The 12,805-nt window shown below is 36.6% G+C and overlaps 2 protein-coding genes across 3 annotated transcripts in view; one reads left to right on the forward strand and one right to left on the reverse strand.

Moving 5' to 3' along the window:
• LOC106090547 (protein lin-9 homolog) overlaps positions 1-306 on the reverse strand; it is a 28,029-nt gene extending 27,723 nt beyond the window's left edge. Inside the window, exon 1 of the mRNA XM_013256781.2 lies at positions 186-306. The gene's annotated coding sequence lies outside the window, so the exon portion shown is untranslated. The remainder of the gene's footprint in view (positions 1-185) is intronic.
• A 3,119-nt stretch (positions 307-3,425) lies between these two features.
• LOC106090554 (uncharacterized) lies at positions 3,426-6,896 on the forward strand. 2 transcript variants are annotated; one of them, XR_001221854.2, is made up of 5 exons: positions 3,426-3,619; positions 3,704-4,037; positions 4,103-4,897; positions 4,959-6,691; positions 6,758-6,896. XR_001221854.2 is itself a non-coding variant. In XM_013256790.2 (4 exons), the coding sequence occupies exons 1-4, from the start codon at positions 3,486-3,488 to the stop codon at positions 6,627-6,629; spliced, it is 2,934 nt and encodes a 977-aa protein (XP_013112244.2). In that variant the 5' UTR covers positions 3,426-3,485; the 3' UTR covers positions 6,630-6,896. The 2 variants fall into 2 exon arrangements, 1 of the variants encoding a protein (XP_013112244.2); XM_013256790.2 differs by having other exon boundaries at positions 4,959-6,896.
• The last annotated feature ends 5,909 nt before the right edge of the window (positions 6,897-12,805 follow it).

Raw genomic sequence — 12,805 nt, forward strand, 5'->3', positions numbered from 1 at the left:
AAAAGTAATAAATCAACCAATGTTTTCAAAAATGTTAAAAATGTTTAATCTGCCGAGCATGAGTCTCACAGCCACAGCCACAACTAAGAGCTGGCTGTCGTTGCTGGCACAATGCCTTCATACTTCAATTTCCTCAAGTCTCACACACGATTTGTTTATGATATTCGAAAATTATTCTAACTCACCTTTAATTAAGTAGCTTTGAGGCGCCAGTCAATGAACTATTATTTAAATAATCTGTAGTTGCTTTGCAAATTGTTAAATTTTGAAACAAAAAAAGAAATTCCGTCAAGGGGTATGTTTAGTTTGTGCGTATTTTTGGCTGTATGACAATTTGCCCTAGAGTTGCACGAAAAAGTAGTATGATATGCATTAAAACGGAAGCATATTCCAACCCTCAGTTAGTGACCGTTAGCACTTTGAAACATGTCGTTTATTTAAAGGCATGCGAAAGTTTTACTAGCCAAAAGCCATGGCGAAACAGTTAAAGGTGGTCTCATTTATACAACAACCACAAATCATATGGTGCAATCCGCCATCCTGTCATCAAGCTGATCGGCATTTTGCCAACACACACAAAGAAATTTGTGCGCGCGTGTGTATACGTGTGGCATACATGAGCCGTCAAACCTGGCCGACTGTTTACAGCTGTTCGTGTGAGACCACCTTTTTAAATCCCCCTTGGCCAAAAGCCATTCACACTAGGCGGGGTACTTGGTTTTTAGTTTTGAGAAACTTAAAAAATACATATCTTTAATCAAACATTATTTTTGAATATTTTGTTATAAACACACAGACTTGATATATTTGTTGTTAAAACTTTATGTAAAATGCCTACGGCCTTTTTCACAAAACTTGATGAAGTCTTAAAATAGGTTTATTCGACAGTTCTATAAAGTAAATCTGTCAAATAAACCTATTTCAAGTCTATATTAAGTTTTGTAAATAAGGCCAATGAACATATTTTTATTATTAGTTAACCAATAATAGGGCTTGTTATTAGGATTAAAATTAAATTATATATTTTTTGATGAAGTAGTTATTACACATTCTGAATATTTTGATTGTTAATCGGTTACTTGTTGCATAATAAATAAACAAAAAAAATAAATTCAAATATTTACGACAACTTTTCTGCACCAACACAACCTTGCCCTTGCCATCATATCACATTAGGATTATCAGTGCCTAATTGTTACTTTGAAGTCATTAGCCGAAAAAAAGCATTTTAATTTTTCACACATTTTTTTATTTGGAGTTTGACAGCTGTTCACGTGAAAAGTCTAGTACTAACTTCGACTTTTCGCCCGAATAATTCTCAAAATACATTATGTAAAATGAGCAAGTCGCTGCGTCAATACAAATTGCGCTTCAATAAGTTGTTAATGTAATTATATACACACGAAATGAGCATCAATCAACTCTGCTTCTTCGTATTTACTTTGATTGTTACCAGGATGCACTAACAAGGTGAAGTCATGCGAGCAGCTGAGTAAAATTTTTTTTATTTTTGTTTTGATTTTGCAGTACATCTAAAAGTCAAAGGCTTGATATCACAGCAGTGGTATATTTCTAAAATCTTAAAAACAAGTCCGATATTTCACACATAAGCAACAAAACGGTGTTCTTATGATGAAAATACAAATATAAAACACATTTGTAGAAGATAAATTGTAAAATAAAGTTTATTTCCAGAACCACTTTGACATTCTTATTTACGGCATTTGCCTCTCAAGGTAGTTTTGTTGGCGGTAGATATTTGTTGTTGTGCTAATGACTCTACCTCTTAATTGTACCATAGATTGTTATTTGTCGTCCAATAGAATGCATCGTATTTCACAACGAATTAATAGACAATTTTCGTGCGAATAAAGTTAGTACTAGGCTTCATGACATAATTACCAGGTAGTGTACCGTAAACAGCTGAGTTCAATTTTTTCTCGCGAAGTGCACTATTTGTCAACGAGCTTGGTTGTGCGTGTGCATTATAGTTAAGAACCATGACACACACATACAACGAAAAATGGCGCTAACTAGTAACATACACAATATCAAAGTTGGGCTTTTTTTGACATACAGTGCCTCAATATTTTGTTTTTTTAATGCGCGCGCATAGTATGTAACTCCACCTTAAGCCTAGCAAGATATATTCATCTGACATCTTAATACAATCAAATCTGGCCGACTGTTAAGAGCAGTTCGCGTGAGATCACGTTTTTAAAATCCGCCTTTCATCAAAGTTAAAAATTGTTTAACTTTTGCGCCTTACTTTTGTAGGATTTGCAGAGTTGCAGTTTTAATACGTTTTTAATGCTCGCGCATAGTATGTAACTTCACCTTAAAGTTGTTTTATTTGACGGTTCTATAAAAGAATTCTGTCAAATAAACCTACTTTAAAGAAGCATTAAGTTTTGTAAATATGGCAAAAAAGTGCAGCCAACAATTAATGTCTTCAGCATCACAGAATGTTTTAATAGGGTTTAATCTCTGGGTAATTAAACACGATATGTGCGTTACATATATGCAGTCACTCTCTGCTTCCAGAAAACTTTCTGAATGTACGTCAAATTCGAAACGAACGCGCTCTAAGTGGCAGATATTCTCATATGTATTTTATTTATATTACAGACCATGACGAAACAATTAAAGGTGGTCTCATTTGTACAACAACCCCAATCAAGCTAATCAACGTTTTGCCAACACACGCAAAGAAATTTGTGTGTGTGTATACGTATGCGTAAATGAGCAGAGAATATGCGAGAAAGAAGTTAACAACAAAGAGAATGCAAACAAAAATCTAACATCTTATAACCGTCAAACCGGGTTGTCTGTTAGCAGCAGTTTGCGTGAGATCACCTTTTTAAATCCCCCTTGATTACAGACATGAGTTGCCATATATGTGCGATGATATAAGAGCTCTCTTTAATGGAAAGAGTTACATATTTATTCGAAAATTCATTTTGCATATTGAATTTTTCGTACGTATCATGCGATGTGTACAGAGTTACTTTCCAACTCCAGAGTTGTTTCCATATCCCACTAGAACGTCAAATGCTTGGTTTGGATTTTAAAATCCCATTTCCCATTTGTTCCTTTTTTCACCTTTTAATTGTATTAATTTATAATTTACACGTTTTTAATCATTAATCTTTTGATCTTGTGGCTGCTGCACATGATAATGCAAACAAAAACTAGAATGTCAATTAGGAAGTGTCCAGAAATTTGACAGTCTAGTGGCAATTTGCGCCAACATCATCACCGGGTTGTATAGATGATTTCGTTATTGTTGGGCAAGTGAACCAACCTGGTTAATTCAACCATGTGGGTATGTTCGCAAAAAAAAAATAATTTTCTCCAACACCTAATACTAGCTCAAGTTTTAACAGCTGATACCGGTAGTTTGGATTGCACTGAACATATTTTGTTTTGTTTCGCCATGAACACATCGCTAATTGGATTTAGATTTTATTAATTGTAGTAAAAAAATGTTTATAGGTTTGTTTAGACATATTTGGCTGAACTTTATTATATTTGCCCTAGTAGTAATCTTCCTCTGCGCCAGCTCCAGTCATGTCTATGCTTTAAAACACTACACCAAAGAACGAAAGTTAGAATTAAGGTAGGCAGGAGGGAATGCGTTGAAAAGGCTACGTGGATGTTTGGTTTTTATTTTATCAGTAAAAATGTGTTTCTCCTTTCTCAGGGAACAAGTACGAAGCATGTTTCAACATGCGTACGAGGGATATTTAAAATATGCTTCTGATTACGATGAGCTGCGGCCGCTGACATGTGATGGTGTTGATACATGGGGCAGTTATTCCTTGACAATGATTGATTCTCTGGACACATTGGCCACTATGGGAAATTTCACAGAGTTCCGCAGAATAGCCAAGTTGCTGGAAAAGAAAATGGACTTTAACAGAGACATAAATGTGTCGGTATTTGAGACAAATATACGCATAGTTGGAGGTCTTCTGTCAGCACATTTGCTATCTAAAAAGGCAGGAGTGGAGTTAGAAGCTGGTTGGCCATGTCAAGTAAAGAAATTAATTTATGGTTTGTTCAGTTTTTAGCTTATTTTGAGTTTTTTCTATACTTTTAGGGTCCTCTTTTGCGTATGGCCGAAGATGTGGCAAAACGTCTACTGCCAGCATTCGATACATCGACTGGCATGCCTTATGGCACAGTTAATTTACGTCATGGTGTTCCCAAGGGAGAAACCTCCATAACTTGCACGGCAGGTGTGGGCACTCTTTTGGTGGAGTTTGGCACATTGTCCCGCTTGACTGGAAACAGCATTTACGAAGAGGTAGCCCTGAATGCCTTACACTCGCTCTGGAATAGAAGATCTCCCATAGGATTGTTTGGCAATCACATTGATGTACAAAGTGGTCGTTGGACGGCCTTGGATTCGGGTATAGGCGCTGGCGTAGATTCCCTTTTCGAATATATGGTAAAGGCAGGCATACTTTTGCAACGACCAGAACTATTGGAGATGTTCCATACAGCTCGTGCGGCCATAGATAAATATTTGCGCCATGAAGATTGGTATGTGTGGGCCAATATGAATAAGGGTCAAGTAACATTGCCAGTGTTTCAATCGCTTGAGGCATTTTGGCCGGGCATCTTAAGCATGATAGGCGATAGAGAGGCTGCCATAAAGACCATTGCGAATTATGCCAGTGTTTGGCGTAAATATGGATTCTTGCCAGAGTTCTACACCATAACCACAGGAGAAGCGGCAACCAATAGAGAAAGCTATCCCTTGCGCCCAGAACTGGTGGAGTCTGTAATGTATTTGTACAGGGCGACTAAGAACGAATTTTTGCTAGAGCTGGGGGAGAGTATTTTGCACACCATAGAGCATAGTGCAAAAACAAAATGTGGCTATGCAACGGTAAAGAGAAATTAATCCCTCCTTACGTATATATTTCTATTGCGTTGGTTTTTGTTTTCAGATACGCAATGTTGTTACCCATGAAAAGGAAAATCGCATGGAGTCATTCTTTTTATCGGAGACAACCAAATATTTATTCTTGCTTTTTGACGAAGCAAACTTTTTACACAACGATGCCGGCCATGGAGACATCATAGAAACTGCTCAACAAGGCGAATGTATTATCAACAGTGGTCCATATATTTTCAATACGGAGGCACATCCAGTGGACATGTCTGCCTTGTATTGTTGCCATGATCATAAGCAGGATATTTTCGATGGCATGGATTTGCAAAGCTATGGTGACTCAGTTTTGAGCAAAAAAGATTTTGAACTTCACATGAAGGAAAAATCTGAAACCAATTCATTTTGTCGTACCAAATCACCATTGCACTATCAACGTGATCGTTTTAAGAAAGTGGTGCATCCACAACCTCCGCCTTCCTCAAAGAATCCAGTTCAGCCTAGTTTGGCAGTGGATATTGAGGTTTTTGATGACGATAATAAACCTGCTGGAGATATACTTGTGGAGTCCTTTGAACGTGTTAAAAATGAGTTGGCAACTGGCTCAACTATAACATCTCCTGCAGCAGTGGATGTGCAAAATCAGCCCCACAATCAATTGACGGTTTCCGATCTGCAAGAATTCTTTAGCAAAAAACGAGAACATTTCAAAAGCCCCCAAGATATTCTAGACTATACAGTGGGATTTTTGAAAAACTTTACCCTGGACCCCACGTATATCAGTAGCCTGCAGCTTTTTGAAAAGAATATCAACGAATTGCTGGGATCGGTGACCCAGAAAGAATTTGAGGGCACCACCAAAACCTTGTGGGAATTATATGAGCTGCAACAACGATACAAAATGAATATGCAACTGTTGACAGCCTTCAATTTACATTCGTTTGGGGAATTTGATCGCAAAATGGTGGAGCGAGTTATACTTGTGCTGCATGGTGATCAGAGTGACAGCTCCAACAATGTCATATGGAATAAATTGACCAGTTTGTATATGGAATACACCCGAGCCTTGACAAATACCACAGCCATGCAAAATCTTTTGCTGAAAATACTTATCAACGGCTCGGAGGAAAAACCTCGCAATCACAAAGCCTTGCTAACCAATGATGAAATATCCAAGTTGCCCATTGAAACTGTGGATGTGCCACAACAATTGAAGTTGTTTTCCTATGCCAAACGCATAGTGGAGGCTGAAAAACGTATGAGTGACACCTTGGAACAACTGCAGAAATTAATGCTCGATACAAATAATAAACAAAAATCTGACAATAAGACTCCCAAAGTTGTGGAGCCATCGCTAGCCCCTGCAGCCTCGACAGATGATCAGACACCATCAAAGGCGGATGACTTGACAGTACCTGACTCAAAAGTGAATAGAAATTATGTGGCGACTAACACCAGTGCCATCAGCACAACATCTGCCATAGGCACAAATCTCATGACCCATTCTCCTACCAAAGAAAACGAAAATGGCTCTGTATGGACACATTTGGTGGACACTTTTCTGGGCAAAACTTCTTCGCAAAAAACCAAATTTGATGCCTCCGAACTCTTACAAAGGACTCGTAAATCTCTAGAGAAATACGACAACATAGACATCGATTATAGTTTACTAACGTGTGCCAGACCAAAATTCATTGAAACATTTGCCTATCGTTACTATTACCCCTAAGGCCCATCATCCCAAAATCATCGGTGTATACAAATAAAGACTGAATATTGTCGCAGCTGCAGGTATTCGAGAATGTACATAAAGAAATTAAAGATTGTAGAAATTTTATTGTAAAACAATCATTCCAGCAAACATTGTGTTGTGTGTGCTTGTGTATAGGAGGTATAAGAATGAGAATACAACTACTAGTGAGTGAGCGAGTAATGACGTGACGATATTAATTGTAAAAAAAATTCTATACACACATTAAAATGTGATCTAAAAGAAGCAAAAAAAAAACTAATCATTCTGTGTGTTCACTGGTGGGAGCGGCAAGAAAGAACGTCCATCCAAATGGGTCTGTGGTATACGTCAAATTTTAATTTTTATAGACATTTTATTCAGATAATGCAACTTGAAATAACGCAGCGGCCAATTTAAAGGAATTACAATGAACTACTCCTTATGGTTGATATGCAAAATATATTATAATAATGACTTAAAGACTAAGATCGCAAAATTAAATACTCATTGTTTCTAAAGAAAATTAGCTTAAAATTTTGTTTCTATAGAGAATTTGTCAAAATTTTATTTCTATAGAAAATTTGATCAATATTTTATTTCTATAAAAAATTTTGTCCAAATTTAATTTTTATGGAAAACAAGATGAACCGGGCCCGCTCCTTTGCGGTTTCTTTCACAAAATATTCTTTTGAATGTTTTTATTGTTTTATGTTTTATTTTATTCGACAATATAAGAGAAATACCATGCTTACAGTATGTTACATCTAAATGCCTTCATTTGAATGCAAAAAATGCAAATTTTGCCCATGAACATTCCACTTGGGAACAAGGGGGAAACCCTATGATTTTTTTATTGGTTTTTCAGATGTACTCCATTCTTAAAAGCCTTGACCTAAGGCCAAATCCCATATGGAGTGGGATAGCCTCACAAATGCCGAGTGTGGATGTAAAATTCGTTCTCTACTCCCAAATACCATTCATTTGAACCCTATATTGACATGAATAAGTCTGGTTTGATTTTGGTGATGGATTGGGATAGCCAGAACCTTTGCTTCGAAAAAATTTATCAGATTCGTACTATACTCCCAAATGCCTTTAATTTGAGCCCGATAGTGCCATGGTCGGTATATATGTCCATAACCAAGGACTATTGAGTACAGTGTAGAACACGCTTTTATTTTGAAACAGGGCTTAATAAGTCCTCTAACTCTATGCAATGCAAAGAATAACAAAATAACCTTTACTTGAGCCCCTTTTGCCATAGTTGACAAATATGTCCGGTTTGGGGAAAGTGTTTAGTGGGTGAGGTCATCACCCAGAGAATGCCCTGAATAATATTAGATTCGTGCTCTACTCTAAAATACCTTTTATTTGAGCCCCATATTACTATACTCGATAAATAGGGCCTATATGGCGGGTGCTATGGAGTTGGGGTAGAGCTGGCAAAATATCGATAACACTATCGATATTTTATTTTTTGTCTGAATATCGATTGATATTTTGCTATCGATATTATCGGCAATGTACAATTTTTTTTCCAAAATTGAACAAAAATAAACGATCCTACCTTTAATGTTTCCTCTAAGATACATTGCGCCTATAGAGGGCGTGTTTTCCATCCGCTTAGGCAAAAATTTTTTAACAATGATTTCTCCCATGACTTCCAACTGACTTTATTGAAATTCTATGCATTGTTATTGCTTCCTGAATTTTTTCTTCTCATTCTCGTTTGAAATATCGGTGATACGAAATTAAAGATAGTATCGATATTTGTTTCTAGAAATATCGAATGTTGCCATTATCAATAGTTTGCCAGCTCTAAGTTGGTGCTGTCGCCTAGACACTGAAAGTTTATATCAGATTCATGCTTTTCTCCCAAAGACCTTTCATTTGAGCCCCATTTTTCCATAGTCGGCAAATATGCCCGGGTTGAGTTGGTGTTTAGTGGAGTGGAGCCCACCAATCTCCGAGATATAGGGTAAGGATTCAATTCAATTTTAATCTCACTGATAAAGCTCATTTTAAGCTCACTGATATCCTTCTCTCTCTTTGGGGAGAAGTTTTTACATGGCCATAAATGTTGCCTCTGCGCTACGATGGTCTCCTCTTCAAATATTACTTTGTAATAAAAATAAATTTCATGAAAATCAAACGCCGTTGTCTTAGCGTTCGAAGGCATCAATACAACTTCCAACAGATGGACAAAATCATGTGTAGTACGGAAGATGTGTAATTTGATACAGATAGAATGTCTGTCATTACACAAAAATACATGCACTGGAAAAATAAAAAAGTACAACTAATAAGCAGGGTTGTCGAGCTTGGTTAATGTATATAATGTAAATACAACATACCAACGCACGGCCATTGAAGCCATCACACCTAATATGGTTGAAAAGTCTTCTAACCAAAGACGAAAAGCGTCCCATAGTGGTTGGTGTGTTTGGCTTTCCTTTTCCATTTGCATCTCCGCTCATTCGGTTCGTCACGAAAGAGAAACAAACAGAAATTGTAAAATTTAATGATCTCGCCCTAACAGGCAAAAACTTGAAAAATTAGAAATCAAATGCCTTCAAAATTTTATATGAAAATCCAATTTTGAAGCAATTATCTATGAAAATGACATTTTGAGGAAATCCATGAAAATTCTATTTGAAAGATATTTTCCGTAAAAATGCTTATATCACGAAGTTTTTTTTTTATTAAGACCCAACTTTGCCCAAATTTTGTAGGAAAATCAAATTTCAATGTAATTTTTTATGAAAATCCAATTTTGAGAAAATTTTCTAGAAAGTTCAATTTCAATAATATTTTCTATGTTGTTGTTGTAGCCACATTTTCATGTGGAGATCCTGTAGGTGAGTAAGCTCGTTCCGGTCCAAAGAACCGATCGTCGTGGGAGCAGTGTGACCAATGTGCCCTTACTTGCCTTGTCATATCGATCATCTTAGGCACTCAGTATTTGTGCAAGAGCCGGTGCCGCCCGATCTCTCGCTAATACTCTACGCTCGACACCGCTGATTGACCGCCACTGCCGTCGCAGTTACTCCGTAGCCACTATCCGCTACCTGTGGACGCGCCCGGTAGCTCACAGCTAAGCTTCTCGTGACAACAATGAACACCACACAGATCGGACCTTTATGTTTCAGCCTATGTGGTGTATTTCGATGAATATTTGTATCAAAAAATCAAGTTCAAAGAAATTTTTTATTTTTAAAACCAATTTTGCTAATTTTTTTATAAAGAAACAATTTTGGCCATATTTTGTGAGTAAATCAAATTTTGAAAAAAATTTCTATAAAAATCCAATTTTAATAAAATTTTCTATAAAAATCCTTTCACTCATTGATATGTGAGCGGCAGCCCTTGCCGATGAAGAACTCCATCAGGTCAATCCGATACGTACAACCGGCTGCCAGGGATTGATAAAAATCCTTAGTCGGAATTGTTTATGGCGATCCCATATTAACAATTTTTATACCCTCCACCATAAGATGGGGGGTATACTAATTTCGTCATTCTGTTTGTTACTACTCGAAATATTCGTCTGAGACCCCATAAAGCATATATATTCTTGATCGTCGTGACAATTTATGTCGATCTAGCCATGTCCGTCCGTCCGTCCGTCTGTCTGTCGAAAGCACGCTAACTTCCGAAGGAGTAAAGCTAGCCGCTTGAAATTTGCACAAATACTTCTTATTAGTGTAGGTCGGTTGGTATTGTAAATGGGCCATATCGGTCCATGTTTTGATATAGCTGTCATATAAATCGATCTTGGGTCTTGACTTTTTGAGCCTCTAGAGTGCGCAATTCTTATCCGATTTGAATGAATTTTGGCACGACGTGTTTTCTTATGATATCCAACAACTGTGCCAAGTATGGTTCAAATCGGTCCATAACCTGATATAGCTGCCATATAAACCGATCTTGGGTCTTGACTTCTAGAGCCTCTAGAGTGCGCAATTCTTATCCGATTGGAATAATATTTTGTACGACGGATTCTCTCATGACCATCAACATTCGTGTTTATTATGGTCTGAATCGGTCTATAGCCCGATACAGCACCCATATAAATCGATCTCTCTATTTTACTTCTTGAGCCCCCAAAGGGTGCAATTCTTATTCGAATTGGCTGACATTTTACACAGGTCTCCAACATATAATTTAATAGTGGTCCAAACCGGACCATATCTTGATATCGCTTTAATAGCAGAGTAAATCTTTTCTTATATCCCGTTTTGCCTAAGAAGAGATGCCGGGAAAAAAACTCGACAAATGCGATTCATGGTGGAGGGTATGTAAGATCCGGCCCGGCCGAACTTAGCACGCTTTTACTTGTTTTTTTTTAAATTTCCTTCAATTCTTTTCAATCAAAAAATTAAATTCGACGCATTTGTTTTCATATCCAAATTTTTTATGGAAATCAAATTTCTAAATTTTTTTCTATATTTAAATTCAAATTTATATCCAATTGTTAATTTTTAATTTCCCGGGTTTTATTTTATGCCTAAAATTATGCCACAAAATTTGTAATAAAGTTTTGGTTGACGGACTAGGGGACGAATGATTAATTAAAAAAAAAATTGTATGCCCAATAAAAACCTTTTAAACCAGTAAGGCAAAAGTAGGGCGCAGCCGTCTATGTAAAACCTTACACCACCGTGTCTACGTACTACTTTTAATACATAGAACGTAGTCAAACTTTAAGTTTCCATACCGATTGAAATATTGAGTAGAACCTTATATGACGACGTTATTTCATAACGATAACGATATGGGAGCTATATCTAAATTTTGACCCATTTTGATGAAGTTTTGCACATGTATTGGGGCTTCAAATAAAACATATCTTCCAAAATTTTCTAAAGATCGGATTAAAATTGTGGCTGCTATTGCCTTTAAAGTCCATATCGGATAAAGGATATACATGGGAGCTATATCTAAATCTGGATAGATTTTTATGAAATTTCGCACATGTGTTGAGACGTCAAATAAAACATCTCACATTTTGTCCATATCGGATAAAAGTCCATATCGGATAAAGGATATATATAGGAGCTATATCTAAATCTGGGTCGATTTTTATGAAATTTCGCACATGTTTTGAGACCTCAAATAAAACATTTCACATTTTGTAAAAGGTCATATCGGAAAGAAAGCTATGGGTGCTATATCTAAATTTGGACTGATTTTGATGAAATTTTGCACACATAGTAGGAATTCAAATAAAACATCTCACGCTAAATTTTGTCAAGACAGAACCAAAATTGTGATTTCTACAGCCTTAAAGGCTTAAAGACCATATCGGACGAAATATATATATGGAAGCTATATCTAAAGCTAGACCGATTTTCTTAAGCAAATTTTGCACAGGTGTTGAGACGACAAATGAAACACCCTTCAAATAATTTTAAAACGATCAGTCCAAAATTGTGGCTTCTACAGCCTCAAAAGGCCATATCGGATAAAAGATATATATTGGAGCTATATCTAAATCTGATCCGATTTTTTTTTTCAAAATCAATAGCGTTTGTGCTTGGACCGAAAAAAAGTGGTTTGTGCAAGATTTTACCATAATCGGACAGCAAATGCGACCTGTATCTTGATCACAAGAATATATGGACAAATAGACAAACAGGTCGATAGAGCTAAATAGAATGAGGAAGTTATAATTACCGATCGGTATACTTATCAATGGATTTGGCTCTTCGCTTTCCTAGCGTTGCAAAAAAAAGGAACACTGTTATAATACTCTGCATCACAGTAGTGGTGTAGAGTATAAAAACAAGCAGATGTTATGCTCCACCTTAGTTTATGTTTTTTATTTACCCATACATTCACTGTAAGCGTTATTCCAAGAATTGTTTAAAAACTACTTTGCGATAACAAAAAGCGCAAACTACAAAACTTTCCTTCATGGGAAAAAGTCATTCTTTGGCTAACATCAATGTGCCTTCATCAAAACCCTAGAAAAGGGTACAAAGACAAACAACAATTTAGTAAAGAGTAGTTTTTGTCATTCAACAAACACCGCTTGCTTCCGCTTCCGCTCAGCTCTCAAGACTTGGAGATTGTTTACTGTAGGCACAGGCTTAAAGTGCGTGTTTAACATGAACATCTGCTCTTACGTCCATGTATACCCTTTCATCATTAACTATCCTTCATATGCATTG

The sequence above is a fragment of the Stomoxys calcitrans genome, chromosome 4 (assembly GCF_963082655.1).
Source record: "Stomoxys calcitrans chromosome 4, idStoCalc2.1, whole genome shotgun sequence".
NCBI classification, from domain to species: domain Eukaryota; kingdom Metazoa; phylum Arthropoda; class Insecta; order Diptera; family Muscidae; genus Stomoxys; species Stomoxys calcitrans.